General features: G+C 31.2%; 1 protein-coding gene across 1 annotated transcript; it reads right to left on the bottom strand.

Annotated features, from left to right (window-relative positions):
* Positions 1-924: 924 nt before the first annotated feature.
* Positions 925-22,157, bottom strand: LOC140875047 (aldehyde dehydrogenase family 2 member C4-like). Its single transcript, XM_073278593.1, has 8 exons — positions 22,017-22,157; positions 19,041-19,183; positions 18,487-18,870; positions 17,880-18,143; positions 17,643-17,780; positions 16,344-16,481; positions 15,874-15,935; positions 925-1,420 (listed from the first exon to the last, which is right to left on the bottom strand). Exons 1-8 carry the CDS (start codon positions 22,114-22,116, stop codon positions 1,147-1,149), a joined length of 1,503 nt encoding a protein of 500 aa, XP_073134694.1. The 5' UTR covers positions 22,117-22,157; the 3' UTR covers positions 925-1,146.
* Between the last annotated feature and the right edge of the window lie 5,546 nt (positions 22,158-27,703).

The following is a 27,703-nucleotide window of genomic DNA, read 5'->3' as shown; positions in this document are numbered from 1 at the left end:
ACCGAATCTTTTCTCTATCCCTAACACTTAAATTTTCACAAGCTTCCTAGTTAGTGGCGGAGCCACATTGTTGGCCCGGGTGGCCCGAAATGTTTTTTAAATTTTGCATATATAATTTTTAATAATTTTAGATTAATTTGGTATTAACCCGAGTAGATCAATTCAAAATATTAAAGTATTCGAGATTTTGAAATCTTAGCGCGGGTAAATTAAAAATCCTGGCTCCGCTATTGTTCTTAGTGTAAACTGGAAAAGGAAAAGAGAATCTATTTTTTGACCGGATTGCGTGGATTAAAGAGACTTAAGGAAATAAATTGTGTTCGTGTCCAACTGTCAAGAGCTAACTCCGCTTAAAAACCGCAATAGTTGGATTTTCTCATGCGTGATTCACTTGGAGGTAATATTCTAAACATCCTATTACATGTTTTATGTTCTTAAATCCAGATATACGAGTATTCAAGGAAATATTTGAATGTCAAATAAAAATTTAACTCCCACCACACTCATGGATGTGACAGTGTGAGATACACGATCCCGGCCCTAACATTATATATGTATGTTTGTGCTTGTGAAAAAGCAAAACATAACGAAATAACTGAATTTTAACAAAATATGGAACAAAATCTCAATGAAACCAATATGAAAGTTTGAAATTATATATTTTTATTTTCAATATATTATTATCTTATATGATGGTGCATGTTCTAATTAAAATTAAAATTGTGGCATTTTAATTTGTTTACTTTTCCAATGTGTGCTAGCTTCCGATGGAAAACTTAATTACATTTTCTATTTAATTGTGACCAAAGAGTTTAGATAAACTTGTCAAAAAATGTGGAAATAACTAATCTGACAATTAAAAGTGATAGAAATTTTTTTTTACCAAACAAACAAATGATTTATTATAACAATAAATCACAATTCAATTGTAAATATTTGACACCAAATTCACTCACAAGACGAGTTTAAATACATTAGAGTAAAGACAGATATAGCCTTAACATACATGCATGCGATGTACAAGCATATATAGAAGACATTTGGAACGAAACATCCAAGACAAATTACATAGAGTAGAGTAATATTATTTATGGTAAACTTATTTTCGAAGCATGATGGCCGGTGGTATTGAACTCGCAATGGAACTCAGAGCCACGGTGAATTATATATGGGGGTGGCAATAGATTTGGTTTTAAGGTATTTGTGAAGAGCATCCATCCCCATATCCTTGCCAAACCCACTCATTTTGTAGCCTCCGATAGGAAAGTCATCGTCAAAAGCAAAGTAACAATTGATCCAAACAGTACCAGCTTTGATGGATCTTGAAACTGTGTTTGCGATGTTCAAATCATTTGTCATCACGCCCGCAGCTAGCCCGTACTTTGTGCAATTAGCTCTCTTTATAACCTCTTCAACAGTTCTGCAAGGTCATTTTGTTTAATTTCATGTAAATAATTTTCAAACAAAAGGCTACATTTTGGGAAAGTTTTAGCTGCACTTGTAGTCACCTCGATCCGCTAAACGATGGATTTTTTGTGGTACGAGCGGAGCTTATTCAGGTCGAGTGTGGGCACTTGCCCACACTGAGCTAAAAAAAAGGATATATAGGCCTAGTTAGTAGTTAGATACCAGCCCAATAAATTTTTTTTAAAAAAATTGTGAAGCCCACTACACATTTGGCCTGACCCAAATTTTGATTTTCTTAATATTCAAATTACTTGCGCAGTTGCACTAATCTTCTTCTGCGCCCCTGGAGTCGGGACATTTTTGCCGGCAGCTGCTCTCATCCTTCAAACTTCAAAGATCGTCGTCCGGCCAGGCCCATGACTTTTCTGCTTTTTTTCTAGATTGGTCTCCTTATTTAGGTATGTAAAAATGTAAATAGGCTAATAATTTTGTTTGTGATGAGATTTTAGGTATTTAGGTTTCATCAAATTTAACTTCTTATTTATTGTTTAATTGACATTTTAATTATATGTAAATTATATACTAAACTTACAAAAATATGTGAATGGAGAAATGAGAATGAATAATCACGTGAGAGCCATTGACAATTTAGCATTCTTGTTTTTTTTATACAGTTGGTTTTTATTATTTTTTTGAATTTTGAGACATAATTATTGGGTTTGTTTGTTGAAATATTATTGGTTTTTAGTAGATCAAATATAAGTTGTTTTGTGTTGGTTTTATTCTAAATTATTTTGTTGCATTGGCCTAGAATTTGTTTAATTTCATTGTAGAGGTTCACTGTAAACATTTTTTTATATATTTTTTATTTCGTTAGAAAATCAACATACACTACAACAAATATGCTAATTAACCACACTAAAAAGACAATGGTTTTATACACAAACTGTTGTCTTTTGACCTTTAACAACGGTTTTTACGAAAACCGTTGTTGTTGGCCCTTTTTAATTGAAAAACGACAACGGTTTTTAAAAAATCGTTGTCATATATATGTCAAAGACAACGGTTTTTTAAAAATGTTGTCTATGAGCGGATTTTTTATGGTCTACGACAACGGTTTTAATTAACTATTTTCGTTTTCTATTGTTTTATGTAGTTTAAGACAACACTTTTCTTAAACCGTTGTCTTTGCTTTTTTAAAAAAAAAACAGACATATATATATACATATAATATAATATAACGCTAAAAAAGAATGAAAAATAGAAAGAGAAGGAAACCAAGCCCTATCCCAACCCGTCGCCCTTCGACCCAGCTCATCTCGTCGCCCTATTCGCCGATCGAACGCTGGGAACAGGTCGTCCGACCTCCTGCTAGCCCACATTTCTCGTGTTGCTGCTGGGAACAGGTCGTACTCTCTCATTCTTTTTCTTCTTTGTTTGGTACTCCGGATTTCGGCTTTTGTGTCCGAAAAATAGAGATTCCAGCTTCTCATGATTGCCAGAGTCTTCACATTTTTTTAGAGATAACCCTAGTTCTCCATTCTCTTTGAATGGCCGATTGGGAGTGAGTTGTCTTGGTTTTGGGATCGTTCTATCTATTTCACTATGGGGGTTGTGTTTTTGAATCCGAAGATGATTTTGCATCATTTTGTTACTGGATTTCGAATCATTTAGCTCTGGTTTTTTTGCTCGCGTTGTTCTTCATATGCGAAGGAAGATCTTTGTGCGATTTGCTATTTTCTCTTCTTTGGCGACAGGACATGTTTGAGGAGAAAAGGAGTATTTTAGAACCGGCCGGTGCTCTTTCTTTAGCTGGGGCCGAAGCTTACTGCAAGTACTACGGAATTAAGGGAGCAAATGTTGTGGCGGTATTCGCTATTTACATTGGTTTAAGCTTGTCTATCGAGACATTCTTTCATGATCTTGGCTTCAGTTATTGTTCTATTCAGGTACGTACAAAGTTACTACGCATATACGTACTTTCCAATCTATGATAAGTATAATATATATGGTCTGGTGAATATCCCATTTTTTTTCTTTTTTTGTTTGGATGTATATATATAGGCTAGAGGTTCAAGCAAATTTGAATTAAGATTTCATGTAAATGAGTACTTTTTATTTTAATGTTTTGACTATCTCTTAAATTTTGCTTGACAGTTGTCTTCTACTTGTATCAGGTTGGAACGGAAAATATTGAAAAAAAAACGAGTTATAGGAAAAGAGATTGTCGCAGGGTGTCCCAAGTTTATCAAGGTTAATGTATAAATTTATTTTCTAGTGTTCATTGAATTAGAATTAGATTATTTTTAATTTTGAATGATTTATAATGTTGAAAATTATATATTAATTTTATTTTTGAAATTTTTAATTTCGAGTGATTATAATATTAAAATTAGTGTTTTTAAATTTATTTTTTTTTTGTTTTACATCTTGAAAAAGACAACGGTGTTTCACCGTTGTCTTTGCTCAAATAATACTGTTGTAAAAAACATGGTCATTAAAAAACGCGCTTAAAGATAACGGTTTAAAACCGTTGTCGTAAGTCTCAAAAGACAACGGATTTAAACTGTTGTAAAACCGTTGTCGTAAGTTCCAAAAGATAACAGATTTAAACTGTTGCATAACCGTTGTCGTATGCCTTCAAAGACAACGGATATAAACCGTTGTCGTAGGGTATACTTTCGGCAACATAGAAAAGTACAACGGTTATAATCTGTTGTCGTTTGCCTTTTTTCTTGTAGTGATATCTACGATGCGAAGATTTTATAAAAGAAAAGATCCAGAACCATAAGTACAAAGCATTGCAGATGTTAAAGTGGTTGAAGAATTTGATTTCTCAAAACTACCGGCAGATCCTAGATTAAGGACTCCAATTTGTGCTTATAATGCCAAAATTAGAGATCAAGTTCGAATGACATATTTGCAAAAAGGTCCATGTCAACCATCAGGCTATGAATTTCCAAAATGAAAATTTGGAGTAAGCCAATGGAGACGGTTCAATCCTTCATGGTTTAAGGAATTTGGTGATTGGTTGGAGTTTAGTATAGAAAAAGATGTCTTGTATTGTTTGTATTGCTATCTCTTCAAGACAACTAATGGAAAACAAGCAGGAGGAGAAGCTTTTGTTAGTGAAGGATTTATAAATTGGAAGTGTAAAGATAGGTTAAATATTTATGATTATGATTATAAGATTTTATATTTTTTGCTTTATTAATTAGAGTATATCATCGCCTAAACTGAAAAAAATTCCTAGATTCGCCTCTGTTTGGTGGGCCGGCTCGTCCTGCCATGGGTTGGCCCGTCTGACAGCTCTAATTTTATTATAAATAGGATTATGGTATCCAAACGCGGAGTATACACATAAAGCACAATATCATACTATAGAACGTAGAAAACATATTCCTTGCACAGATTTCTCTAAGGAAACTCTAAAAAATTATATTAACAATTCACACTTAAATTCTTACCAAACAACAAAATGAAATTTCAATTTCACGAATTCCAAATCCAAATTCAAATCCAATTCCAATTCCAATTCCAATTCCAAATTCAAATATCATATTTTATAAATCCAAACATGGTGTTCCTACGTTTGGAAGTTTCATACCGCTCCAGATTTCTCAAGAGAATGGATTCAGGTATGCTTCCGTATTATTGATTTAGTTTTTAATTATCGGTAATTCTACATAAACAATATTCCATTATTTTTATTTCTCAAGGATATTATACATTTTCTATCAGAGTATCCATCAACGACGACAGGGGCTATGCTCCACCGGGTGTCCTTCACCTGGTGGGATCTTGGCCCTTCATTGGCCCAAGACCCACACAAAATTGTGTGGGTCCCGGGCCAATGAAGGGCAGATGCTGCACCGGGTGAAGGACACCCGGTGTAGTATAGCCCGAGCCATAAACGACCTAGTTTGGACGGTAATCAGTAATCACTATTTATGCAATTAATTTATTTAAGCATGTGTTTTAATTTTTGAATCAAAATCAATTAGTGATTGTCTCCGAGAACGATAAATCGAAAAACTTTTTAATTTCTGCTTTGTTTTCGATACGGGTTCTGGAGAATCCAACATTTTGTTTATCATTTAAAACCATGAAAGTTTTCGAAAAAAAAACCATGAAAAAAAAATATGTGCATCACATATCACATATTCACATATGCCAATTTCCCCCCAAGATTATTTGGGGTTAAAATCTTTTGGTCTCTTTTGTTTTCTTGCATGTGCTTTTTCCATAAGTTTTTATGGATGGTATAAAATCAGAACAAAAACGTTTAAAATTTATGAGTTGGTGTACATTTTTGTTGTATATGAAAAAAAAAATTCAAAACTTTGATCTCAAATTAATAATGGGGAAAACTGTAAATTTGGTCCTGTATGTTTGTCACTTTGCGATTTTGGTCATCAATGTTTTCATATTTTAGTTTAGTCCTGCATGTTCCAATTTTTAATAATTTCGGTCCGTTTTATTCGAAAATGCTTACGTGAAACTGTACACGTCTGAAAGGAATATTAATTCCTTGAAAATCTTTTCCTTAAGTGTGTTAATTATAAATATTGAATTTTTCCTTCTAGACAAAGGATTTGATTTGATATGGTTAAATATTCTATAATCTCGATAATATTTTTAGGATAGATATTTAACTTAATCAAAATATATCTTGATATCGAATTGAAGTGTTTTATGTTTATACAATAATATCAAGATATGCATTAATATGATAGGCTAAATATTTATGTGCTATTATCGAAAATATATGGATAGATATTTACCTAGATTAATTATTATCTTGATAAGGTATTATTGTTATAAAATATTATCAAGATAGTGTTAATTATATTTAAAAGAGTCTTATTCCTAACAAAGACTTATTTTCTTATTTATGTAGGACTCTACAAGGAATCCTTTCTTTACTTTGACTCTCATCTATAAGTAAAGGATTCTGTGCACAAACAAACGTACACATCAGAGGAGAATTCAGAAGAGCTTTCAAAGAAAATCACATAGAAGAATTCGAAGATTCTGAAGAAGTTTTGCAACCATCATTGTTGCTTGTCCCCGTGCTGCCGTTCGTGTTGAAGATATCAGAGACAACACTGTGGGAATAGTGTTGTTCGAAGATATTTTGTGTCTCTTCAAATTTAGGCTACGGGAGTTGCATCTATTGTTTTTACTCTGATTTATTTATGATGCAAGTTTGATTTCTCAACTTGTTGAGAAATTTAGGATTTAATGATTTTTTGTGAAATCACTAGGATTATCTTTGTAAGACTGATCTTACGTTTACTAGTGATATTTAGCCCTAAGGCACGCGCACGAGTTTTTATACTCGTGCAAAATTAATTTCTTGTGTTATTTATTTTTGTTTATTTTCCGCTGCACTGTGTTGTTGTTGATGTTGTGACATCGCGGACAACACTGACTCTTTATTTTAACCTACAATTACAATATGATTTCTGTCAAGTGGTATCAGAGCCAACTCTTGACCATACTAAGAGAGATTCTGGTTATTTTTGTTTTGTAGGTTTATCATGGACGTGTCGGTTGTTGACGTCAGATTCCGACCACCGAAAGTCAATAAGTTAGATTTATGTGATGATTCAATTTCCTTGATCACACAGAAGTTTGAAGATTATTTGAAGAGAAGAGACAAACAGAAAGTTGGACAACAATTTAAGCACCCTAGTTTTCCTGCTCCTAAAAATCTGTTGAGGGTGTCACCTACTCGAGAACCATCTCGACCAAGGTATGTTGTTAATTATGAATATAATACCAAAAATTTTGATTATGTGCAATGAAGGGAATGCAATGAATATGGACACTATGCAATTGAATGTGCAAATCGAGTCCACAAATGTATGACTATTTTCTCGAGAGATGATGACTCTGACAGAGATCAAGAACAGAATTATGAAGAAGATCATACCTCCCTGGATGCATTGCTGAAAGAAAAGAGATGTTTTCAAGTCAACCCACTGGGTGTTGCCTCCGGTGTTGCAACACCAAGTCGCAACACCAGTGAAAAATCAGTTTGCTTGAATACATCTACTCTTGGTAATTTTGGTGATCAGGAAGCTGTCAATGATGATATAAATCTAGAGTGTGTACAGGAACTTTATGAGGAGTTGTATGCTGATCAGATCAAATGGAACAATTTGAACACAACTCTCTCTAAAGAAAATTCTGATTTGAAGCCTACCATGGTCAAGCTTGAAGTGATTCTAGGTAAGAAAAATCTTGAATTCTGCAAGGATAAGGGGGAGCTTGAAAAGGTAACTCTAAAACTTGCTAAGTTTAATTCAAGTACATCTAAGCTTGATTTTATCATGGGTAAAGATGGTAAGGCTGGTCTAGGGTTAGAAAACAGAGTGTTTGAAGTTGGAGAATCATCAAAACCAACTGTGTTTGTGAAAGAAAGTAGCAATACTTCTAGCACACCCATTTTCGCTCCGCCATTCAAGAACTCTCCATCAAAAGAGCGTGTTCCTCCTCAAAATCCAAAGCAATGGAAGCGCCATGTTATGTGTCATTACTGTTTCAAACCAGATAACATCAGGTCCTTTTGTTTCAAGACCAGGAATGACTGCATGTATTGAAAGTCAAAGCTGATGTTGCCCCCCGTGTTTCACAACACTAGGCGCAACACCACAAAAAACAGGCCCACAACAAAGAAAATTTGGGTACCAAAGTTTGATTTTCATTGTTTTGCTGTTTATACTTCCTTGAAAACTAACATTACAGGTCACTGGTACTTTCATAGAGGAAGCTCACGCCACATTTCAGGTTCGAAAGAACATCGGATTGAATAAAGATGTGGTAAAGTGACTTTTGGAGATATTGCAAAAGGAAGGATTGTTGGTAAAGGAACACCGAACGTGGAAGGATTTTCAAAGCTTCATAATGTGCTACATGTCAAGGGACTAAACTCAAAATTGATATCTTTTTGTCAATTGTGTGATGATGATTTTCATGTCAAGTTTGATAAAAATACTTGTGAAGTTTTTGATAATGCTAACATATGTGTTTTGATAGGTACAAGATCAGCAAAGTACTACCAACTTGGAGAGCAACTTGCCTGCAACCACATGAAAGTGGATGGTCTTGATTTATGACACCAAAAGTTGTGTCATGTAAATTTGGAGACATTGAAAAATCTGTGTAAGTATGAAGCTGTCAAAGGTATTCTTATTTTGAATTCTGGAGTTCCATATGTTTGTGATGCATGCCAAATAGGTAAGAAAACTCTCGTGTTGCACCCCGTGTTACAACACTTTGGGACAACACGGTGTCTTGAACTTTTGCATTTGGATTTAATGGATCCTATGGAATTGGAAAGCTATGGAAGTAAGAAGTTTTCTTTTGTGTGTGTTGATGACTTCTCACGTTTTACACAAGTAAGATTCTTCAAAGAGAAGTTGGATATGTTTGATAATTTTAATAATTTACTCACAAAGATTACTAACCTACATAACTTGAAGGTTGGAAGGATCAGGACCGATCATGGTAAGATTTTTGAGAACTCTTTATATTTTTGTGATAAGAAAGGCATATCACATGAGTTTTTTGCCCCAAAAACTCCACAACACAATGGAATGGCCAAAATAAAGAATAGGACGTTGCAGGAGATGACTAGAGTGATGCTGAGCTCAAAGAATATCTCAAAAAGATTTTTGGGCAGAATTCGTGGTACAGCCTGTCGTGTATTAAATCGAGTATACTTAAGGAGTGGTTCTACTATGATTTCATATGACATTCTCATGGGAAAGAGGCCAAACCTTAAATTATTTCATGTTTTTGGCTGTATTTGTTTTGTTTTGAATGAAAGAGATCACCTAGCCAAATTTAATTCCAAAAGTGAAAAATTCTTGTTTCTTGGATATGCTTTGAATAATCATGCATGTAGAATGTTTAATCTGAGAACTGGAGCAGTTATGGAATCTATTAATGTAGATTTTGATGATTTTGCAGATATCAAAGGAAAAACTACTAAGGATGATCTGCTGGAAATTTTCAGTCCATTGAAAGATCCAAGTGTTGCCTCTGATGTTGCAACATCAAGCACAACACCGGGTCTAACAGTGACTGAAACTGATGATAATCAACCAAGCAATGCTTATGTTGTTTTGATAAATGATGGTAAGGACATTTCAAGCAAAATACAGAAGAACCATCCATCATCACAGACTTTTGAAGATGCTTCTGGAACAATGCAAACTCGGATGAAGGACAAAGTGGACTATCTCAAGGTGATTGGGTTAGTATGCGTGAGTTTCATGTCCACAAACGAGGTAAGGTTGATTGAATATCTTCTTGAAATTGGCTTCAAACGAGGTAAGATTGAAAAAAACTTTTTTATTCAAAATTACAAAGGTGAAATACCTGTTTGCCAAGTTTTTGTGGATGACATCATTTTTTGTGCTTCTTCTCAAAAGCATGTTGATGATTTTGTTGAATGCATGTCTTCAATCTTTGAATTAAGCATGGTAGTTGAGTTGAGTTATTTTCTTGATTTTGATGTTAAGAAAAAATGCATGATGGTATTTTTCTGTCCCGAAGAAAGTATGTCAAAATTTTGGTGAAAAATTTCTGTAATGAGAACACTAAAAGCATAAAAACACCAATAGGATCTAGTGAAAAGTTGGGTAAGAATGGTGTTGCGGCCGGTGTTGCCAACACCATGTACCACATTGTGATTGGAAGTTTTTTGTGCTTAACTGCAATTCATGCTGATATCATGTTTAGTGTGGGTTTATTTGCTAGGTACCAATCTGATCCTAAGGTCACACTTTTAAAAGAAGTAAAATATATCTTAAGATACATCTCCGACACCTTGGATTTGAGATTGTGGTACACTAGGGAGACAAATATCATTCTTGTTGGTTTTACAGTGTGTTTATGTGCTGGGGTTTTGAATGATAGAACATGCACTATGGGAGGGTGTTTTTATCTTGAAAATAGAAGTTTTTGTTCACAACTCCTTTGGATGAACCAAATGGTAGAGGATTATGAATTTAAAAGTGAACCCCACATTTTTTATTGTGATAATTTGAGTGCGATTGACATTTCAGAAAACCCAGTTCAACACTCTCGCACAAAACCCATTGACATTTGGCGTCACTTTATTCGAGATTTGGTAGAAAAAAAGTGTGATCCGAATGGATTTTGTTAGAACTAATAACCAACTGATAGTTATATTCACAAAATTTTTAGATTTCGAGAGATTCTCTACTCTTCGGAGGTCTCTCAGCATGTGTGCATTATAACCATTTACTGATGTTGTCCTCGGTGTTACAACACCATATAAAACACTGTTTTTCTTTTTCATGCATGTTTAGGGTTTTAGGCATTCTGCATTCACTTTGTGGTGTGTAGTGTTTTAATCTCTGTTACAGTAATTCGACAGGAACCAAGTTTTTCAGTAAAATTTTTAAACACACTGACCCTTGTTTATGGAACTCTGACTAAACCACTAAGTAGTTGAGAGATGTACGTGTATTCCATTTTCTTGTCCCATGTGAAAGGTGGTTTCGCAAATTCAGTGTTCAGATTTTTAATAAGTTTGTTGACCAATGTCATATGTACAATCTTTATCAATAATCGGAAGAAAATGGAAAAAGCTACCTAATTGAGTCCAATGAAGACTGTTCTTTTAGTGTGCAGGCTACCACTTCTGGAAATTTTCTAAAATCAAGGGTAATCAAGTGTGTAAGTTTCAAATACTTTTTGAAAAACTACGGTGTTGTTGATGATGTTGTCAACATGAGAGACAACACTACACTTGTGAACATATCATGTGCATGTGGTTGCATTTTATTTTTATGTTACGTTCTGTTTTAGGCATAAAATAAGACATATATGCATTCAGAATTGTGAATATTTTCTGTTCAGGGTTTGACGTTCTAAACGAACAAATTTGGTGAAATACTCTATCTACTGAAAATTGAATTTTTGTGATTAACAATGATTTAGTGGAGTTGAGCCGATGTGGATTTATTTATGGGAATTTTGATTGCTTTCAATCTCGTATTATTTTCATAATTGTTTGGATTTTATTTTCTTGATTTGAAAAGCTTTACCCGTAAGAATTTTCTTAGTAAGTGTTTTTGGATGGGTTTGTTAGAAGGTGAATTTTTGAATGAGTGAATTTCTTTTTACTGTCCAATGGATTTCTTTTAAGCATATATTACTCATGAATTTGATCATTCTTATGCTTAATTGGTCTTTGCAGTCACCAAATTGCCTTCCTACATTATCTCGCTTTGATTTTATTTAAGCTTATTTGCTTTCTGTGCTAATCAGATTGTCTTTTTGTTTTGGTTTCTCCAAACATGTGCCTACTTCTGCTATCATTGAGGAAGAACCTGATGCAGATATTCAACAGAAACTTGCAAATAACAGACCAAATATTTCTGGTAGTTCATCTTTCATCTCTGAGGATGATGAATTTGAGGAAGCGAACACTCAAGATTCTGCTGGTGATGATGTTGTGAATGGTGTTGCCAACACTGGAGGCAACACTGTTTATGCAGATTGTGACATGTCACTTTCCTTATCTCACGAGTTATATTAAGAAGCTTCTATTGTTGATTGACATCTGTATGTCAACCATGAGTTCATTGAAGAGAAGAAGATTGATCTGGATGCTTGCAAGAGGCAGAATTTGGTTGAATTTGTTCAGGACTCGAGGTCTTTTTGCTATTGTCTTTGCTTTTGTTCATCAAAGTCGAAAGCCTGTTTTGGAACTCTTTACAAACCTCGCTGCTGGTGTAGATGCTGAGCAATCTACCAATTTTGATAGAGTGTCTGTGCATGAGCGAATAGAGTTTGATCCAGTTTTTATCAATGCTCTATATCGCACTTTTGATGTTGAAGAGAAAGGGGTTCTGCTGAAAATCAATTAGTGTTGTGAAGAACGAGACTCCTTCAACCAATTCTATTGTGGTAACCAAGTACAAGGTGTGGTACTTTTGCAGTTGGAACTTGATGTCCTTTCAAGTTTGGTGAAGTTGATATTCAAGTTCATATTCTAATTTGCTGACGAAGGTTGATAAATTCAACAAATTTGCCTTTTCCATCCCTCATCTTTGGGATTCTGGAATAATATGGCTTTATCCGAGACATTTATGAGTCTTTGTCTCTGGTTGGTTAAGAATTGAAGGCTGCTCATATTTTGCTGAAAGGAGAAATAGACCTAACTTGGTCTGAATCTGATGTTGTGCCTCGTGTTTCCAACACTGCGCGCAACACTGCGCGCAACACTGCTCCCACAGCTGATTTTCTGCAGATCACTCATACTGCTATACAATTTTCGATGGATCATGCAGTGAAGAAAATAAGTCAGGAGAAGGAAGATAATGTATACTATGAAGCCTTATTGGCTGAGTATCGATTAATGATAGAATTTGATGTTTCGTTCCTCCCATTACTACTCAGGAAATTGTCTTTTATGATGATGATGAATCTTCCTTGACTCAAGTTCTGGGCATTCTAAAGCAAGGGAAGGCTGATATTCTGTGGTTGTTTCTATTCAACCTTTCGATGATGAGCTTGATAAAGAGATGCTGGAATAATTTGCTGTAATCAGGTCCGATGTATCTGATAATTCCTCCACATTTAAAGATGAGTCTGATGCTTGAGCTAGTGAGGAATCAAGTCTTCTGAAAAAGATGATGATGCTGATGATGATGTTAGTGTTGTTGATGGTGTTTCCAACATCACAGACAACACGGATGCTGCTGAGTTTTATTTGACTACTGTCTTTTCCTACAAGTTCTACTATGGAGAAGATACTTATGTGTGACTTTTGTATGTGAATTGAGGCTGATTGATGGGAAGAATATTGATGTGAACGCCTATGAAAGGTTCAATTTGTGTTGAGTTTTTGAAAGGCTCAAAAGCTATTTTATAGTTTTTCTCCAGTGGTGCCCTACATCAAGAAACCAAGCTGGAATTTTTGTGAGAGAAAAACTTTTTGTGTTAACCCTGCCACAATCAATACTCTTTGTGACACACCGGATGTTGAAGAAGGGAACCACCCTGATATTCATGAAGTCATTGATGTACTCACCAGTGGTTTGCTCAAAAGTTTCATGGACAACTCTTTGTTTAACAGCTCACATCCTTTTACTCTATCTTACGCAATTGGATTCTTTCTACATGCTCCACTGTGGTGACTAGACCACAAGCATTTGTGTCATTTGCTATAGTGACGGAGAGCACTTTCATTTTTAGCAAGCTCGTATTCAAGACTATACTCCAGTTTGCAGATGGAAGATTAAAATCCATCAAGTTGTCTTTTCCATCTTTGATCTATGGAATTTTGGAGTTTCAAGGTTTGCTTTGTGATATTGGTGAAGGTATCTCAAAACTGACTGAAGATCTGCAGGTTGCAGCTGCTTTAATAAGAGGAAAGATAAAGTTTGACCTTGACCTTCCTTGGTCTGAATCTACTGTTGCTGTTACTGATGTTGATGTTGTTCCCGGTGTTTCCAACATGGGAGACAACACTGAACAACCTGAAGAAACCGTGCCTCACAAATCCACTCTGGATTTCTCTCTCACTATCATTCAGGCTCTCATGGTTCATGCTGAAAGCTGTTTGCCCAAGCCCAGGAGGACTTGGCATTTCTGGCCAAAAAGGGGGAGAGAATGCACAAGATGAGGCTGGTTCATCTGGGACTAAGGACGATGAGGATGAGGACACTGAAGATCAGGAGGGATCTGATACTGATCAATTTTAAATTGATTGGTGTCACCCCATATTTTTTCCTTATCTCATCTTAACCTTAATTTTCTGATTTTTATCTCTTTTTGTTTTGATCTAGTTATGTGTCTTAATTGCTCTGATATGCTTTAACTAGACTAACTACTTCTACCCCTCTCATGCTCTGATATATGAATTATAGAATCCCTAAGCGTCAAAGTTCGTGTTATCCTTGGTGTTGCCAACACGAGGAACAACACCTTCAGGGGGAGACTTAAAATTCAGGGGGAGAAGTGTTTTAAACTCAGGGGGAGTTTATGTTTATAATTGTTTGTGCTGGTTTTGTCCAGAAAGACAAAAAGAGGGAGATTGAAAGGAATATTAATTCCTTGAAAATCTTTTCCTTAAGTGTGTTAATTATAAATATTAAATTTTGCCTTCTAGACAAAAGATTTGATTTGATATGGTTAAATATTTTATGATCTCGATAATATTTTTAGGATAGATATTTAACTTAATCAAAATATACCTTGATATCGAATTGAAGTGTTTTATGTTTATACAATAATATCAAGATATGCATTAATATGATAGGCTAAATATTTATGTTCTATTATCGAAAATATATGAATATATATTTACCTAGATTAATTATTATCTTGATAAGGTATTATTGTTATAAAATATTATCAAGATAGTGTTAATTATATTTAAAAGAGTCTTATTCCTAACAAAAACTTATTTCCTTATTTATGTAGGACTCTACAAGGAATCATTTCTCTACTTTGAATCTCATCTATAAGTAAAGGATTCTGCGCACAAACAAACATACACTTCAGAGGAGAATTCAGAAGAGCTTTCAAAGAAAATCACATAGAAGAATTCGAAGATTCTGAAGAAGTTTTGCAACCATCGTTGTTGCTTGTCCCCGTGCTGTCGTTCGTGTTGAAGAAATCAGAGACAACACTGTGGGAATAGTGTTGTTCGAAGATATTTTGTGTCTCTTCAAATTTAGGCTACGGGAGTTGCATCTATTGTTTTTATTCTGATTTATTTATGATGCAAGTTTGATTTTTCAACTTGTTGAGAAATTTAGGATTTAATGATTTTTCGTGAAATCACTAGGATTATCTTTGTAAGACTGATCTTACGTTTACTAGTGATATTTAGCTCTAAGGCACCCGCACGAGTTTTTATACTCGTGCAAAATTAACTTCTTGTGTTATTTATTTTTGTTTATTTTCCGCTGCACTGTGTTGTCGTTGATGTTGTGACACCGCGGACAACACTGACTCTTTATTTTAACCTACAATTACAATACGATTTCTGTCAACGTCAGCTCCACATCAGCACTGAATTGATGCCACGTCAGCGCCACGTCGGAAAAAGGGCTAAAATTGCAAAAAAATAAAGATAGCGGACTAAAATTGAAATTTGAAAATATAAAAGACTGAAATCGCAAAGAGACAAACATACGAGACCAAAACAACAATTTTTCCTTAATAATGGGAATGGAAAATTGTAACTATCTTTTGTAACTAAAATCTTATAATTTGTGCAATTGATATGCATATGCTGATGTGATAATTAGGTCAAGAATTATTATTATTTTTTAATAATTTGATATACGTAATGTAACAATGGTTTGAATGAGCAAGTGATAAATGTAAAAGAACAAAAATAAAATGTTTCTTCATAAATAAGAAATTTAATCAAAATAAGGATCATACTGATGATTATATATTACTTACTTGAATTTCATGACCGACATAACAGGCCCGAATATTTCGTCAGTAGCAATAGCCATATCATCCTACAAAAGTAAAATTATTCATGATTTAACTATGCATATTCTTGCATGGGGGAATTGGCCTATTTCGGTCGAAAACATTTATATAACCCTATATTTGATTTTAGACTAATAAATGGGTCATTTGTTTACTTTTTGTCAAGAGTGCTAAAATAGTGCTCCATACGTTAATAATTTTCAACGTTATATTATCAATGTCTATCACCGTGTCAAGAATATATATCCAATCCTATGTCTGTATTTTCAACAAGAAAAAAAAATGACTAAAACTTTGAGAAAAAGGATCACTGTATTGAATAAAAACCAAAATTTGACTAACTAAATGACAAAAACCAATATATATTATATTAACTTAAAAGGACGATTTTCTGAATTTTTCTTGTATTTTTTTAGATCAAATTAAATGCTTACCGTGACATCAGTAAATATTGTTGGCTCGATATAATATCCCTTTCTGTCTACAGCCTTACCACCACTGAATAGTGTGGCACCTTGCTTGATGCCAAGTTCAATGTATGACAAAACTTTGTCGTATTGTTTTTTGTCAATCTGTAAACAAGAAATCACACAAAATGGGATTTCAATTTTCAATTTTATAGCAACTCCATACATATTATGACAATATCGACTGTTTATTTTCATCCCACGGTATATTTTAAAATCCTATGATGACATCAATATTTTTACCAGAAATTATGCAATTAAAACGACGCAAATTGCATTTTCTATCACTAAAAAATTTAAAAGAACACAAAAAGCTCAATATATAAAAATTATAACATTATTGAGTATCACTAGCATAAATCGTTTGAAAGTAATTAAAATACGAATGAGAACTATGTGCTAGTGATTTTTTTTAAAATAAATTGAATTTTTAGAAAATACCGAAGGATTATAAAACCAATGGGAGTAGGATTACGTTGGGAATTGTAAGATGTACCATATTACTCAAGTTGAAGATTGAACTAATTAACTAGTCAAGGACCTAGTGCATGCATATATTAAACTACCTTCAAGTTTTATTTTATCAAATCCATATACTATTTTATCATGCTATATATGCTAAGATTTATCTTATATTGGTGGTGTATTGTTATCACATATACATTTCCTGTTATCAATAAAATAGTGATTTTTATAGTTTTCTCTTATATATTTTAATTTAGCAAATCAAATCTATCGAGATTAATTTGTATCTTTCTACTTCCGAAATAATGATTTTTATTATATTCTTTGACTAAGTCTCGTGTAAAATCGAATTAACAGGTGTTAAGTCGAGCTAGATTTTAACTTAATATTTTTAAAGAAATTCGCCTCACATGACATAGTTTTTGTAAAAAAAACACGATAATCATATCCCAGATACAATAACTTACGATTGTAACATGAGCACTTCAAATTACAAAAACTAATTTTCAATAATTGATATTTGTAAACGGATTGACATAATTAACTCATTTTTAGAATAAATGAGTAATTAATGGAATTATGAATGTGGTTGGTGTTGTAAATTATTTTTAGCAAACATATAGGGGTTTCGGCATTTCTTCTTGTCTATCTTCTCTTGTGTATAAATTTTTGTATTTTTACTTTACTTTTTCCCCTCACTTTCCACCTTTTCACCGATTTTCGAGTATGTAAAAAGGAAGAGAATAGAAACCTTAATTTTAAGTAGAGAATGAAAACTAATAAAGATGTTCGCACACGTACTTGTGGGCCTTGGTGAACATTTGGATCGAAAGGATCCCCAACAACCCATTTATTGAGCTGCTCCTCCAACTTTGAGAGAAATGTATCATAAATCTCTTCTTGAACAAAAACCCGAGAACCAGCAACACAAATCTGACCCTGCAGGTATATATAATTAATGTGCTTATTATAATATATAGTTAATTACAAGTGATTTGTTCATGTCGATAAATAAGACATGAAATTTTAATTAATTACCTGGTTGTAAAGACATCCAATGAGAGCAAGAGGAGCAATTTTGTCAACATCCACATCTTTGAAAATAATGAATGGGGACTTTCCTCCTAGCTCAAGGGATACTGATTTCAAATTACTCGTTGCGGCGGCTTGCATTATGCGGTGCCCTGTCGCGGTGGATCCCGTGAAGCTAATCATGTCTATGTCCATGTGTGAGCTAATGGCTGCACCAGCTGTGGGTCCCAATCCGGTGACAACGTTGATCACCCCGTCCGGAACGCCTGCCTATAGTCATTTAAGAAGAAGTACTTAAGTGCATAAAATGTACATATAGTCATGTAAGCTTGAAAGAATGGATTCAACGCGAAGTTATATATAATGTGTGCACTTTGATCATGTACCCTACCTGCTGCTGTGCTCTCAAATGTGTCATCCATTTGAATTTATTACTTGTTACAAAATAATACTTTAATAGATTGATCTCTCAAACTTATGTATTGCTGTGTACTTGTTTCCTTCACAAATATTCTCCAATTTTTACGATAAAAATTGCTAAAATTCTTGTGCACTAAAAATATATGATTTATAAAGACCCAAGAAAAATTAAGGATGCAATATATAGGTATACCTGCTTAGCCAAATGGGCATAATAAAGAGCAGAGAGAGGCGTTTGCTCAGCAGGCTTGACAACCACGGAACAGCCAGCAGCTAAAGCAGGGCCAACTTTCAACGCAAACATCGTACTCGGAAAATTCCATGGAATTATGAGTCCGACCACACCCACAGGCTCGATCAATGTATACCCTTGTAATTCTCTAGACATTTTTAATGTTTCGCCATGAATTTTGTCTGCTGCACCAGCATAGAACCTTATATGGTTAGCTGCACCGTGGATGTACTGGCCTTTCGCAAAACTGTACAAGTTCCCAGCATCCATTGCGTCTATGGCTGCTAATTCCTCTGCGTTTTCTTCCACTAAGTCCGCGAATTTCAGCATTATCTTTCGTCTTTCCTGTCAATATATATCATATTCAAGTTTAGTCTAGCTACGTACATTATGTTTCTGATCAGTTTCAAATCTAATAGTTTTAAGTTCGATTTTCAAAGTTTACTAAGAATTATTTATGTAACGTGAATTTCAAATTTGACACTAGAGAATTATATATGTAGTGTGTTGCTCACCGCGCCTGGCAATCGAGGCCAAGGTCCATCATCAAAAGCATGACGAGCAGCCTTCACAGCTAAATCAACATCTTCCTTGTCTCCTTTTGCTATTTGTGCCAACACTTGTTCTGTTCTTGGATCTATTGTCTCGAATGTTTTCCCTATTTATTTTTTAATCACATTTAAGTAAACACGTCTGATATCCCTTTTTCGGAGCATTAATCTTTCTTATAAACCAAATTATATATACATATACATGTATATATAGTCTTACCTTAAGGTGCTAGAAATTTGTAGACGACGGATAAAACAATTTCTAATTTTTTTTTAGAACTACATTGTCATATTTAAAAGTGACTGACGAATCTCCTGCACAATCAGCTTATTTTTATTATTTTTAATTACAAACATTTGCTTGTGTTCCTCATTTGCCCTATTTCCCCTCTCAACCGCCTCGCTTTCTCTAGGTAATTGGTCACGACCGCCGCGCAGCTGCGGAGTGTAAATGACTTCTCAACAGAGTTTTTTTTTTTTTTTTTTTGGGACTATAGATATTGGTTTGAAAGATGTAGAGCCTCCCCTTATTAATTAGAATATTTCGCAGCATATGAACCAAGTTCAAGCCTCACAATTGGACATATATAATCTTTAATTACCACAACTTCTCACTATCTCAATTCAAAATCTGACAAATGAATACGTAAAACTATTGTCCATTGTCAAGAACAAATTCAAGATATATATTACACAAGACCCATTCTTTTTTTTTTTCAAGATTTCAGAGCAAAAAAGAAATTCAGATTCGCATCCAAGAATCACAAACCAGTTAATAGTATTAGAATATATATTTGAATAAAAATTTATTTGTCAATTTTTATTTTTTATCATGTCTGTTATCGGACTATTCAAATATTCGAATTAAATCATGTTATAATTTTTTGAATCATATATTATTATCATTAAATATTATAATTATTGATATAAACCATAAATTAAAAAGCACAAAATAGTTCAAAATTTTCAAATTTTTGAATAATATTTTTTATTTTAATTTTAAACTATCCCAAAAAATTTAGGAAAAGAACGAAAAAATAAATGAAAATATATATATATATATATATATATATATATATATATATGCATTTTGAAGGGTAAATTGTATATATCACCCCTGTGAAATCGCGTGTTTGCTGATAACCTCTATGAAAATTTTTTGAGCTAGAAACCCCTTATGATTCTAAATTTGTAGCATGCAACCCCTTCTGGCTAAAAAATGACTAAAATGCCCTTAATGTTATAAGATAATTTAATATTAAAATATATTTCGTGTATGACAAATATTATGATAAAATAATTATATATAATTTTCATAGTTATTTAAATAAAATTTGATTATTTTACTCAATTAAATATAGAATTATAAAACAAAATTAATTTAATTATTTATTTAAGCAAGGGTATTTTTGTCAATTTTTAACTGAAAAGGGTGTGTATGCTACAAATCTAGAATCACAGGGGGTTATTAGCTTAAAAAAATTTCATAGAGAGTTATTAGCAAACTCGGGATTTCACAGGGGTGATATATGCAATTTTTCCTATTTTGAATACGGGAGAGAGTGAGATAGAGAGGAGTGAGGAGATGTGAAAAAGAGAGAGAAATTATGGATTTTTAACTCACCTCAAAAGCTAGCTCAAGAGAGGAGGTTTGCCCAAAACTATATATTAGGCTCTCAGGCTATTAAACACACCAACGCACCCCTCGTATTAGGCTCCCAGGCTATTAAACACACCAACACACCCCTCGCACGTCCAGGAATGAAACGACTGGAACGTGGAGATATTAACATGTGGCCCAACTATGGGACGAGTGGACCCAATTATGGGCAGTCCAACACATAACGGTGGAACCCAGGCTCTGAAACCATGTTAAGAAATGAACTTGAACCTAACTCACCTCAAAAGCTAGCTCAAGAGAGGAGGAGGTTTGCCATTTTCTATATATTAAACTCCCAGGTTATTTAACCAACCGATGTGGGACAAATAAACACAACACACCCCTCGCACGCCCAGGAATAAAAGGACTGGAACGTGAAGAAATTAATGTGTGGCCCAATTATGGGACGGGTGAGGCCAACTATGGGTCGTCCAACACATAATGATGGAACCCAGGCCCTGATACCATGTTAAGGAATGGACTTAGACCTAACTCACCTTAATTTTAGAAATACATCCAAATCTTTGGGTTAGACCAAAGACATTTTTTTTACAAATTATAGTTGTACCTTAAGCATTAATGTTTGTATGTCAATGATTTTCATGAAATTATTAAAAGTCCATTGACATTTTGAATAACACTAAACTTTTGTAAAGTTTTTAAAAGTCAAGGTTGAATACCACTTGACTTTTAAAACTCTAAAAAAATCTATTTTGAATACCACTAGATTTATATAGAGTATATAAAAGTAATGATTGAATACCACTAGAATTCTAAAATCCACAAAAGTTATTAATTCTTTTAGATATTTTTACAACTCAGAAATCAGAATTGTGTCAAAGGAGTATACTACATACAAACAAATTGTTTACTTTCTTGGCTAATAACATTATGAAGATAAATCACACAATTCATAAAAACTTATTATTATCTTTATACATCATACGTAGTGTATAGTTTATACATCATATATATCTACAAGATGATGTCTTAATCCGTAACCAAGGGTAAATTATACGCATATGTATTGCTATTACTGTCGAGCAAATTTTGAAAACTTTGACCGAACTAAATCTATAAATATTAAATTAGAAAAAAATTCTTGTTGCATTAAGAACAAAAATTTGACCAATTATAGGCAAATTTTCAGAAGGATGATAAACACTAGAATAAGCGATATTGACCCGAGGAAAACAAATTATCAAATCAAAATAATAACAATAAAGCACTCATGTAATAGTAAAAAGTTAATCCTAATAAAAAAGATGTCTTTTGAGAACCTGATACAGCATCAACGAACTCTCCATTAATGAACAGCTTCGTATATTTTATATCAGGAATCTTCACAGCATGCTCCAACTTTCCATTGATTTCTGCCATTTTTCTCTACCTCAGCTTTTACAAAATATATACGAATATATTTGTGGTTTATATAGAAATCATGATAATAGTACTAGTCAACTTTAGGAAATGACAACGATCGAGTTTAATTTTAAAAAATGATCAGTACAGCAAACACAATTAATGATTGATTGATTGATTTAATAATTTTTCCACATAAAAGTGTGGATCATGACAGTGATTTATCATTGTTTTTTAACATTAAAAATGTTAGATAAACACAAAAACTCCTGTAATTAGGTCGTCATTTTGATCATTTTTGAGATTGATATTTGATTCAACCAAAGGCATGAAAATATTTTTATATCAAAATTATTAATTTCATTGTATGTATGGACCGGACCGGACCGACGCGTCTCAATGAGACATACTCATTAATAAATGATCAAGATGGTTTCAAATGTCTTAAATATTTTTTAAAATGGGTTATGTCCCGGAGTTAGTTGTTGAACCAATTAGCCGATTAAAGTATGACCTGATATATATTTATTTTAAAATTTAGGCATAATCATTTAATTATGTTTGTTTTCAAGAAATCACGCAAGTGCTCTTGTTCTCAGGGGATAATAACGAAATTCGCTCTTTGGATTTGCTAAGCCTGGAGTATTGGCTCATTACACATTCCTTGGTTGTATCGCTATCCTATAAAGGAGTTGACTTTAACAACGTTAGAAACCAATAATCAATAATCACTAATATTTTAAAGCCATCACGATTGATTGATTTATTCATTTTTTAATTCTGTGTAAGAGCTAGGATAATGAAGATGATTATTCATGATCTTTTTCTGAATTAAAAATGAGTGAAATCAATAATCACGATCGTCGTCTTAATTTTAAAAATTTTAAGTGAGATTATGAATCATTAAGATACTTATGTTCATGGGTTTTTATTAAATTTAATGTAAAATAAAAGTCTAATTTCAAAAATAATGTGTTTAAAATTATATATCATAAATACAGCAAAAAACTCTGTCAGAGACAGCGGACGCTGGAATAATTTGGCAATTTATTATTATTATAATTTTTATTTTATTTTATTTTTTAATTAATTATATAATTAATAAATATTTTTATAAACTTATAATTTATTTATTATTAACTTGTAATTTTGTTTCTCAAATTTTTTAAATTTTAATAAAATTTTGAATTTTTTGTCCTAAAAAATTATTAAAGAGACTGAAATAAAAAAGTAAATTGATTAAATGATTTTTTTATCAGTTATATTTATAAAAATATTGTTAACCTAAATAAAAATATTTTATAAAAATTCTACATTTACCATATTAATATTATTTTTTAAAATTTAAACACATAATAAAATTCTCGTTTATATATAATTAAAATTCGAAAAAGATATTTTTATTTATGTTAACCAATATTTTTATAAATATAACTGATCAAAAAAATTTCATTTAATGACTATACTTTTTTATTTTCGTCTCTTTAATAATTTTTTAAATGGATATCAAAATCGAAATTTAAAATTAATATTAATCAATTTTGAGAAACAAAATTCCACATTTAAAATAAATAAATTATAAGTTTATAAAAATATTTTTGTGGAATTTTTTTTTATCTCAAAAGTGATTAATTTTAATTTTAAATTTCGATTTTGATGTCCATTTAAAAATTATTAAAGAGACAAAAATAAAAAATTAAAGTCAGTAAATGAAATTTTTTTATCAGTTATACTTATAAAAATATTGGTTAACATAAATAAAAATATATTTTTATTATTTTTATATTTATTATAAATTTTATTTTTTAATTACAAAGTTGTTATATCAGTTGTTGTTGACTTATTTTAATTTGTTTGGATTTATGATAGTATTTCAATTATATTAACAAACCTAGATGAGTTCATTCGGAAAATATTTTATGTTTGAAAAAATTGTATATTTAAAACATATTGTTATCATTAATATTTATTTTGTAAAATTTTGGTTTTTGTTAACAAATATTTATTTATTTATACTAAGTATACTTTAAATTTTTACAATTAAACTTTCACATTTTAATTATATATAAACGAGACTTTTTATTATGTGTTTAAATTTTAAAAAATAATATTAATATGGTAAGTGTAGAATTTTTATAAAATATTTTTATTTAGATTAAAAATATTTTTATAAATATAACTGATAAAAAATCATTTAATCAATTTACTTATTTATTTTCGTCTCCTTAATAATTTTTTAGATGGACAATAAAATCAAAATTTTAAATTAAAATTTAAAATTTTGATAAACAAAATTACAAGTTAATAATAAATAAATTATAAGTTTATAAAAATATTTATTAATTATATAATTAATTAAAAAAGAAAATAAAATAAAATAAAAAAAATTATAATAATAATAACTTGCCACATAGGCAGCGTCCTCTGTCTTTGACAGCGGATGCTGCCCATGTGGCATTGTCCTCTGTCAGAGATAGCGGACGCTTGAATATAATATTCAAGCATCCGCTGTCTCTGACAGAGTTTTGCGGTATTTGTAATATATAATTTTAAACACATTATTTTTGAAATTAGTTTTTTATTTTACATTAAATTTAATAAAAACCCTGTTCATATATCTATCTATTCTATTATATTATATTCTATTCTATATTATAAATAAGCCAACTTTCAATTGTGAGCTTAATATTTTACCCTTTTGTTTGTTTTATAATTTATCATGCTCATGAGATTCTTTAAGTCACTTCTTATGTTACTTTAATATAGTGTCATTAATAATGTATTTCACTCAATATATATATATATAATATTATATTATATTATATATATAAACATATATATTAAAAAAAAGTCACTTCCAATTGTGAGCTTATTATTTTATCTTTTTGTTTGTTTTATAATTTATCATGCTCATGAGGTTCTTTAAGTCACTTCCTATGTTACTTTAATAGGGTCATTAATAATGTATTTCACTCAATCAAAATAATTATTATTTTTAATTTTAATTTTAATTTTAAAATTTTATTTTATTTTAAATTATAATTAAGCCACTTCCAATTGTGAGCATACTATTTTACCATTTTGTTTGTTTTATAATTTATCATGCTCATGAGGCTATTTAAGTCACTTTTTATGTTACTTTAATAGGGTCAATATATAATAATGTATTTCACTCAATATATATATATATATATATATATATATATATTATAAATAAGACACTTCCAATTGTGAGCTTACTATTTTACCTTTTTGTTTGTTTTATAATTTATCATGCTCATGAGGTTCTTTAAGTCATTTCCTATGTTACTTTAATAGGGACATTAAGAATGTATTTCACTCAATCAAGATAATTATTATTTTAATTTTAATTTTAAAATGAAATTTTAACTTTATCATGCTCATGAGGTTCTTTAAGTCATTTTCTATGTTACCTTAATAGGGTCATTAATAATAATGTATTTCAAATAAGACACTTCCAATTGTGAGCTTACTATTTTACCTTTTTGTTTGTTTTATAATTTATCATGCTCATGAGGTTTTTAAGTCATTTCCTATGTTACTTTAATAGGGTCATTAATAATGTATTTCACTCAATCAAGATAATTATTATTTTAATTTTAATTTTAAAATGAAATTTTAACTTTATCATGTTCATGAGGTTCTTTAAGTCATTTCCTATGTTACTTTAATAGGGTCATTAATAATGTATTTCACTCAATCAAGATAATTATTATTTTAATTTTAAAATGAAATTTTAACTACTTAAATTTATACATTGCTGTAAAAAAATTTATACATTTCCGTAAAATTCACGGAAAGTTCAAGCTCATGAGGTTCTTTAAGTCACTTTCTATGTTACTTTAATTAGGTCATTAATAATGTATTTAACTCGATCAAGATAATTATTATTTTAATTTTAATTTTAAAATTTAATTTTGACTAATTAAATTTTTACATTGGCGTAAAAAGATTTATACATTGCCGTAAAATTCATGGAAAGTCCCTACCATAATATTATATCTATTATTATTATTTTATCTATACTATTTATAAATAGTCTTTCTCTTAATTGTTGTTTCATTTGAATTATGAAAAGTCGAGGGGGTATTAAGTCATTTTCGCAAATTTTAATAAAGCTAATTTAATACTTCATTGTTGCATTAATTATGGTCTTACTATTACTATTGTTACTAAAAAATTTAAACATGTTTAAACCATTATTATCAAGTTTGGATTAATAATAACCATTAATATTATTTAAAATATTATTATTAAAATATGTCTAATTGTTCTTTTAAATTTTTTTAATATTTATAATTAATCATGTAGGAAGAAATGTGATTTGCATAATTAATGATTTCGAGAATAAATATGAAATCATATCAATATTATCGGAGTTATTTGAAATTTAACTCATTTCATATCATGTTAATTTTAACTAAATTAATGTTCTTTAACAAAATATTAATATAAAATAAATTTGAAAATATTATTTATTTTATTTTTCTTACATATTATTCAAACCCCTAAATTGTATATAATCTACTTTAGAACGGAATAATTCGAAATGTCTTATCAATTGTCTTTTAAATGCAACAACATTTATTAAAAATTAGTCACAATAGCTTTATATATACATATGCGTATTTATGATCGCATGGAATATAGCTAAAATTTAACTTTTTGAAATAACTTTTAAATCATGAACATATGTACCATAATAAAATGGTTTTAAAAAGAAAATACAGTAATTTTTTAAAAATTCTCGAATGATGGATTGTTTCAAATATATTTTTCTCCCGTCATAAAAATATATTCATCCCTAATTACAAAGAGTTTTTGTTGATCTATTAAATTTCTTTGTATTGTCGTATATCTTCGCTTAATTAATTTTTATATAGAGTAATTATATTAATTTTAAATTTTTACACACATCTATTTCAATTTTAATCAATCAATTTTCAACACTCTTCTATAATTTTTACTTCAAAATTGATGTGCGCAATCTTTATCTGAACTATAAATTTCACGCACTCATTATGTTTAAGAAAACTGCATTTTTTATCCTATAATTATGTTTGTAATTTTTGTTATCACATTTCAGTTTTAGCCCTGCAACTTTTATTTTTGGCAATTTTAGTCATATTTCATTGGTAGTGCTAATGTAATTGTTGCGTATTTTTGTGCCCGCAAGTGCACGGTGTCAAGTTTTAATATATGATGAGTAGAGTATCGTTCCCACGAGGATTGAAAATATATATTCACACCAAGTCCTGTAATTAATATCTCAACTTTGTTTAGAAAATCAAAGTTTAAAATTTAATAAACTAAAATAAAATAAAATAAAGAATCCAGAATTTGAAGGATGGCTTTGGGTACACGATCTGAGACGGGTTCTAGATACAAGATATCACTCGATTTTCATTCATGCAAATCATATCAATTGATTATATCATCTATTCTAATTTATAGGCCAAGAACCCTTAATTGTTATTTATTGCTTCTCTCAAGTGCCGAGTAAACGTTATTATTCTAATGCTAATTTCGATATCTCTATCAGAAATCAAACAACAAAATAATTTAATCAAGTTCTATGGTTCTC

Source organism: Henckelia pumila, chromosome 1 (genome assembly GCF_033568475.1).
Source record: "Henckelia pumila isolate YLH828 chromosome 1, ASM3356847v2, whole genome shotgun sequence".
In the NCBI taxonomy this organism is placed as follows: Eukaryota; Viridiplantae; Streptophyta; class Magnoliopsida; order Lamiales; family Gesneriaceae; genus Henckelia; species Henckelia pumila.
The sequence above is the reverse complement of the archived record's forward strand: the minus strand, read 5'-3'. Positions and strand labels throughout refer to the sequence as shown.

What these genes read in the sequence shown, in the direction of transcription:
- LOC140875047 (XM_073278593.1), bottom strand. Translation starts at nt 22,116, where the DNA reads ATGGCAGAAATCAATGGAAAGTTGGAGCATGCTGTGAAGATTCCTGAT. An exon ending in ATGCCCATTTGGCTAAGCAG is followed by an intron (nt 18,144 to 18,486) that starts GTATACCTATAT and finishes AAATGACTATAG; the next exon opens with GCAGGCGTTCCGGACGGGGT. An exon ending in ATGTCGGTCATGAAATTCAA is followed by an intron (nt 1,421 to 15,873) that starts GTAAGTAATATA and finishes ATGACCTTGCAG; the next exon opens with AACTGTTGAAGAGGTTATAA.